The following is a 7,018-nucleotide window of genomic DNA, read 5'->3' on the forward strand; positions in this document are numbered from 1 at the left end:
TTTCTTTTTTCCTGGTTAGTGGTAGTGTGTGTGTGGGGGGGGGGGCGGGGAAGATTGGAGAGGCAATCCTAAAGTTACCAGTTATCCCTCCCTCGGTTGTCTAGATTTGGGAGAGCAGTTGACTAAGCTTCATTAGCCACCTTCTCCAGTAGCAAAATAATTTTGGATTGTTGTGCCCATCGATCAATATTGGATGGCATTAATTAGAATTTTGTTGTTAACGTAAGATCGCCTTTAAATATAATAAAAGGTTTTTCTTTATTTCATTCCTCCCTCCTCCTCTTTCTCCTCCTCCTCCTCCTCCCTCCCTCCCTCCCTCCCTTCTTTTCCCCTGCTGTATAGAGCCGGAGAGGAGATGAAAAGCCCTTGTAGTTTTAAATTCAATGTGACAGCTTCGGAAAGAGAGGATGATGAATCTCCTATTATTGGATCAGTCTATTTGCCGCTCAATGTCTCTCTGTAATTGGAGCAACATCACTTTAAAGGTTCAGAGAGTACAGCATTTCTGGTGGAAAAAAAAATCCCCACAACACGCCGGTGAATGTTTTAAAGGGAAATCTATTAGTGATTTGAAGAGGGGAGGGGAGTCCAGGGGGAGGGGAGGGGAAAGGAGTGGGAGGGGAAAGGAGGGGAGGGTGCTGAGTGTGACTCCGGTTGTTGGGTATTTAACTGGGGGGCTCCAATCCAGTCTCAAAGTTCCCCTTAGCCTCTCTTCTTCTTTGCACCCCTCCCCGTCTTTCCCCCGCCCCCAGGCCCTCTCTTTCCCCCCAGGTCGACTCCCCTCTTGTATCCCCGTTCCTTTCCTCCCCCACCAACACCCCCCCCCCACTCCCGTCTTGTTGTGACAGTTCCTGATACTGTTTATTGAGGTGCATGTCAGGTATAATTAGCAATCGATATGGAAAACGTTTCCTTGCACCCTGCACGCCTCTGACGTCAGACCCGATTAGCGCTTCTTATTGGTCCCAAATTCCCCCGGCCGGTGCTAATTATCGGGAGCTTGATGTTGATAAAGTAAAGCGCTGGAGTCCGGGCGAAGCATGTACTGGGCTCCAGGTCCCTATCTTCTCCTCCTCCGCCGACGCCGCCTGCGCCTCCTCCTCCTCAGCTCCAGCTGCGCCCTGCCACCCCGGAGATGATGGACAGCCGCATCCTGGATCACCCCCATGCCCAGTTCGGGGGCTCTCTGGGCGGCATGGTGGGCTTTCCCTACCCCCTAGGCCACCACCACGTCTACGAGCTGGCGGGGCACCAGCTGCAGTCCGCGGCCGCGGCGGCCGCTGCCGCCGCTTCGGTCCCCTTCTCCATAGATGGATTACTGAACGGTTCTTGCGCTGCCTCAGTAGTCAATCCGACCCCACTGCTGCCGTCGGGCTGCGGGGTGAGCGGGGACAGTCAGACCTTCAAGCTGTCAGGTAGGCTTGTGGATAGAGAAGGGAGGGTTAACTATGGGGCGGACAGTGGGGGGCGCCGTCAGGGGAAGAAGCTCAGTCCCTTTCGGAAAAAGTTACCCTTCCTCCCTCTTGGAGGAGTGGGTTGATAACCAGGTAAACCTTCCCTGCCAGGGAACACAGACCCCAAGATTTAAGAAAGTTGGGGTCTGTCCTGGGACTCGAGTTAATCGGGTTCTGGGTGAAGGAATAGCTCCGAGGAACTCAGTGGTTTTTTTCTCCCGGGGTCCCTCACTCCAGACAAAACTAAAACTCCCTAGCCTTTCTTGGGTGAGCGCAGCACTAGATGGCGAGGGGACGGAATTTCTATCACCTCTACAGTAGGGGAAGGGCACAGACTTTGGGTATTCCGGACGAAGTCGTTCTATGATTTGGGAGGGGGGGAGTGGGGATCCCCGATCTACTCCTTGTAGTAAGTAAAACTGGGCAGGGATGAAGATAAATAGCGTGATCCTTTGGAGGGAGCAGAGGAACACAAGCCAGAGGTCTGACCTCATCATTCCTCTCCTGTGTACCCTTACAGACTCCGGAGACCCGGATAAGGAGAGTCCAGGCTGTAAGCGGAGAAGAACCCGTACCAACTTCACCGGCTGGCAGCTGGAGGAGCTGGAGAAGGCCTTTAACGAGAGCCACTACCCAGACGTCTTCATGCGGGAAGCGCTGGCTCTACGCCTAGATCTGGTGGAGTCCCGAGTGCAGGTAACAGTCCCAGCACACACACCCCATCCGCCACTCTCCCTCCTAGGACACAGGAGTTCCCGGTTCCCAGGGCCAGCCTTTGCAGAGAGTGGCTTTCAGACTCCTTCCCCTCCCTTTGCCTACCTTCTTCCCCTCCCTTTTGTTCTAGGACTCCAGTGTCGAGTCCTCTCTGGTCTGGTCTGTGGTGACCTTACTTTCCTGCGCCGCCGGCGAGTAATATGGGGGGGGGGAGTGGGGGTGATGGGGGTGTGTGCTTGTGTGTGTGTGAAATTGACTATAGAGGGGTGAAATCCCAGTTCCAGTCCTTAGCGCGTTTTGGAAGAAAGATATGTGTAAAGATTTATCACCATGGGAGAGGGGGACTATTGATAAAGAGGAGGGGAGGGAGAAGAGAATAGGCCCTAAAAGAGCAGAATTTGTTTTAATCAGTTTAACTCAGAAATCAGCTGTCTTGGATACTGGAGATGAATGTATGTTGGGGAGAGTGTATGGGTGAAATAAAGTCACCAGTACAAGAGGGATTGTTGAGCTATTAAAGAATAGGATATGGTGTGGGGGGAAGGGAATATATGGGAAGCGTTATTGAAAATAGGAGGAAAACAGACAAACAGTAGAGGTGAAGGGGAACTAGGCATGAAGTTCAGACACAAACGACTTCCAAGCTGCGCCTGTGTTTCCCCTTTTCCACTGAACAGCTGCTCCTCTCCCTTGCTTTGAATAAACCCGTTTGTTTGTTTATTTGGCTCTAAAATATTCAGATAGAAAACATGTATTTATTCATCGCTTTTCAGAAGGGGGAGAGCAGAGGAAAGGGAGCCGGAAACTTAAATAGTTAACACATCCGAGAACTGAAAGGAACAGAATCTATCTAACGCCCCTGATTTTTTTTTTTATTTGCATCTCCTTGGTATGGAAACTGTGGGGCAGCTTTCACTTTTCAAAATACAGCGTTAATCTGGTGCATTAAAAATTCAAAATGAAATTGCTTAATTAATGTTTTCGTGGAACATAGAGGTTTTTGGTGAAGTGGGGAAGTTGGGTTCCTTGTAATTGAAGCCTGGTTATTTGCGTGAAACTCTGGAACGTTTAGACTGAGGCAGGGCGAGGCTATTGCGCCGCAGCGAATTCGCCCATTAGCATTGTTTAAAAAGGTGTATTTACTGAATGCTTTTCCTTCCCCTCATGACCTCTTCTGTTTTGAAATCCTTTTATCCAATTTGTTCTGAGATTGTTAAGTGAAGTCGAGACCCCTTCATTTCCCTCTAATACGATAATGAGTAATTCTCAGTGACAAGGCGGTCTGCGATGGGCACAAAGAAAGGAGCTACCAGCACCAAGTACCGGCGCTGCTTTCTTACTGACAAGACTGGGAGAGGTCTAAACAAACACATCTCCATCTTTTTCTAGGTACAAATACTTTTCTCTCGTCCTGTTAGAGATAACTATGATACAGCGTCCAAAAAACACGTTAATTTTGGTTTCTAATCATCCTCTTTCTTAAAGGCACGGATGCCTGTGCGTGTGGTGTTTGAGGAGGGTGGTTTAAGAGAAATAAGGAATTTGTACATATGTACCTGTGTGGGAGGAAGTGGATTGTTGAGTGTTGTGTTTTCCTATGTTGTGTTTCCTGTGTTGGGGGATGATTACTAGCGACACTGGGCAAAGTGAGAATCAAAAGAAAACCGTGGCAAACCATTCTCATGGAAGTGACTCAGTAAGGGATGAGGGCGAAAGGGGAAAAAAGATAAGTGGGATATATATATATATAGACTGTCTCTGGAATTTCTTCCTCTCCATTCTGAACACTCTGGGAACGAAGGTTCAGATTATTTTGCTCTTATTCTGGCAGGACCCTTGACCCTGGGGCCTAAATAAGTTAAGAAACGTTATAGGAAGTGTTGAGTAAAAGAGAGGTACTACTGTGACCCTCGTTGGGTTCCTCTATCACCAGCGCTGGAGCTAGGGATGGGGAAGCCCCAGCTGGTCCCCAGCTGGATGCATTTTTTGCACTTCATTCCGGCAGGAATGATGAGTGGGTTTAGAAATCAGTCACCACTCACCAAATCAGAACTCTATGAGCTTTAAATTCTTCTGGGGATCACGTAGAAAGAGGCAGGTTGTGGGACTTGGGTGAGTGAGTTTGGAGCTTAAAGTTGTGAAGGCTTCTCTTGACTGAAAAGAAGCCGAGGTTTTTGGCAGCCCAAAAGGCTGATTAGGTTCTTAGATTCTCAAATTTTGTGTATTTGTGTGTGTGTGTGTGTGTGTGTGTGTGTGTGAGAGAGAGAGAGAGAGAGAGAGAGAGAGAGAGAGAGAGAGAGAGAGACGCAGAGAGACGCAGAGACAGAGAGAGAGAGAGAGAGAGAGAGAGAGAGAGAGAGAGAGGCAAGAGATGCTCTTCTTTCCACTATTTCTTGACATAGCACCACCCAGTTAACTTTGGGCAGTCCTCTTGGTTTTTGAAAATTGAGCTCCAGCATCTAAAGCTAGCCCAGAACTGAGGAATCAGCGGGGAGCAGACTGTATTGGGAGGGCAGCATCCATGTATCCCTATAAACACTTCTTGGATCAAAAGGATGCTTGAATCTGCGGCCTAGTCGAGTGTGTAGATGAAATCCCATAACAGGGAAATTCAGGAATAGCTTCTTTTCTATTCTCCCCTTTCACCTAGCCTGCCTAGTTTCACTTTTTGTTTTTTAACACGAGGCCATTCAGAACACCTTCCCCCTCCCAACTCCAATTTCCCGCTAGGGTAGAGAAGCAACATCAGGGCCCCGTTTGCTCTGTATCCTCTGGTCTCCACTCCCTCCCCCTCAGCGCCCCGGCCCCGGCCCCCCAGTCTGACTCTCCCTTGCTTTTCCCTTATCCGGCTTTTTTAGGTCTGGTTCCAAAACCGCCGGGCCAAATGGAGAAAGAAGGAGAATACCAAGAAAGGGCCGGGGCGGCCGGCTCACAACTCTCATCCCACCACGTGCAGCGGGGAGCCCATGGACCCGGAGGAGATAGCCCGAAAGGAGCTGGAGAAGATGGAGAAGAAGAAACGCAAGCACGAGAAGAAACTGCTCAAGAGCCAGAGTCGCCACCTGCACTCTCCCAGCAGCCTGTCCTTGCACAGTACACCCAGCTCCGACAGTGACAGCGGCGGTGGCGGCCTCTCCCCGGAGCCCCCGGAGCCGCCCCCGGGCAAAGGCCCACGGCCTGCTCCCAGCGCGGCCGGCGAGCCCCCGGCCCCCGGCAGCTGTGAACCAGCCTTTTACCCGAGCCAAAGAAGCGGCGCCGGCCTGCAGCAGAGGCTGAGCCGGCTCCCGGATAAGGACTCCTCCTCCTCTTCGTCCTCCTCCTCCTCTTCGTCCTCCTCCTCCTCTTCGTCCTCCTCCTCTTCCTCCTCTTCCTCGGACTGCGCCCCAGGTCGAGGCTCCTCCGGGTTCCCCAAGCCCAGCCCTTTCAGCGTAGAGAGCCTCCTGTCCGACTCACCCCCGCGCCGAAAAGCGCCAGCCACTCTGGACTTTGCGCCGGGCCTGCCTTGCGCCCCGCGGACCCTCATCGGCAAAGGACATTTCCTGCTCTATCCGATCACGCAGCCCCTCGGCTTCCTCGTCCCCCAAGCGGCCCTTAAGGCCGGGCCCGGCCCGGAGCAGGCTCCTAAAGACGCCCCCCCAGCTCCCCCGCCCCCCGCCTCTAACCCTGGTCAGGCCAGTTTCGGGTCAGCCTCGGGGGCGCCAGCTTACCCTGGCCCGGGCTCCACGAACTCTCCCTTTGCCAACTGCAGCCCAGACAGCAGCAGTGGGGGCGGCCCGGCGGGGACGGCCTTGGCACCCTCAGCTTACAGGGACTCGGCGGAGAGCGGCGGAGCTGGAGCGGGACCCGGAGCTGGAGCGGGCTGTGGTACAGAAGCAGGTGGGGGTGGGGGAGGCTTTCCCCAGTCGCCCTCTCCGGCACCTCTCCCCCGGGAGCCTAGCCCTTGCGGGGACGCAGCGAACTGTAGCGCGACCGAACCAGGAGGCCCTACGGAGCCTGGCGGTCCTGATTGCGAAGAACTCGATATGGACTAACGGCCCAGCCGGGCCAGGCCGAGCCGGGCCGAAAGGGATGTCGGCTCCCCTGCCCCGCAACGGAGCGAACGGGCCCCACATCAGGCGTCCACACAACGAATCAGGTGATCGGTTCTAGAAACGTTTTTTTCCCCCCTTCGTTTCTTTAAAAAAAAAAAGAAAGCAAAAAGATGTCTGAATTTCGACCTTAGCAGTAACAGCTGGATTTTGGGGTGCGAACCCTCATCACAGACCGAAAGCGAGAGAGTAAGAAAGAATAACAAAACAAAACAAAAACCCACAACGAGAATCCTCAACCTTGTAAAATGCAAAAATGTCTAAGAATATTTATATATGTAAAATTTTTGATAAATAAAGCTGGTGAAAACACAGAAACTCTTCTAGTACTCTTTCCCCCTCCAACCCCGGGTCATTTCTCTTGTTCACATCCCAGTCCCCCCCTTCCCCCACCCCAGTGCTGGGCAGGGGCCAGGGATGGGGATTGGCTAGTAGGGGGTATCAATGGGAGAAACATTCTCCCCTCTTTCTCCCTGAAGTCCTGAGTCCGATTCCTCTTTTTTTGTGTGAGTGTGTTTTTGTGTCTTTGATTGAACAAATTTATTCAGTTAAAGCTCTCCTTTTCCACCCCCTTACCCCTCCTCACCCCCATCACACACACACACACACACACACACACACACACACACACACACACACACAGAGACACGGGAGGTTAGGGAGCCGGGGGCTGTAGGACCGGGCCGGCTCCTGCAGAGTTTTGATATGAAAGTAATTATTTTCCGGTGGCTGCTGCGGGGACTCGGTTTCTTGCCCAAAGGG

At 52.3% G+C, this 7,018-nt stretch overlaps 1 protein-coding gene across 1 annotated transcript; it reads left to right on the forward strand.

Moving 5' to 3' along the window:
• The first annotated feature begins 664 nt into the window (after positions 1-664).
• Positions 665-6,551, forward strand: UNCX (UNC homeobox). The gene is made up of 3 exons (XM_074201096.1): positions 665-1,415; positions 1,975-2,150; positions 5,027-6,551. The coding sequence occupies exons 1-3, from the start codon at positions 1,136-1,138 to the stop codon at positions 6,197-6,199; spliced, it is 1,629 nt and encodes a 542-aa protein (XP_074057197.1). The 5' UTR covers positions 665-1,135; the 3' UTR covers positions 6,200-6,551.
• Positions 6,552-7,018: the final 467 nt, after the last annotated feature.

This window comes from Macrotis lagotis, chromosome X, assembly GCF_037893015.1.
Source record: "Macrotis lagotis isolate mMagLag1 chromosome X, bilby.v1.9.chrom.fasta, whole genome shotgun sequence".
In the NCBI taxonomy this organism is placed as follows: domain Eukaryota; kingdom Metazoa; phylum Chordata; class Mammalia; order Peramelemorphia; family Peramelidae; genus Macrotis; species Macrotis lagotis.

Excerpts from the sequence above, each read along its gene's own strand:
- UNCX (XM_074201096.1), top strand. The coding sequence starts at position 1,136 with ATGATGGACAGCCGCATCCTGGATCACCCCCATGCCCAGTTCGGGGGC. Across the intron at positions 1,416-1,974 it reads TCAGACCTTCAAGCTGTCAG|ACTCCGGAGACCCGGATAAG; the intron begins GTAGGCTTGTGG and ends GTACCCTTACAG. Across the intron at positions 2,151-5,026 it reads TGGTGGAGTCCCGAGTGCAG|GTCTGGTTCCAAAACCGCCG; the intron begins GTAACAGTCCCA and ends CGGCTTTTTTAG.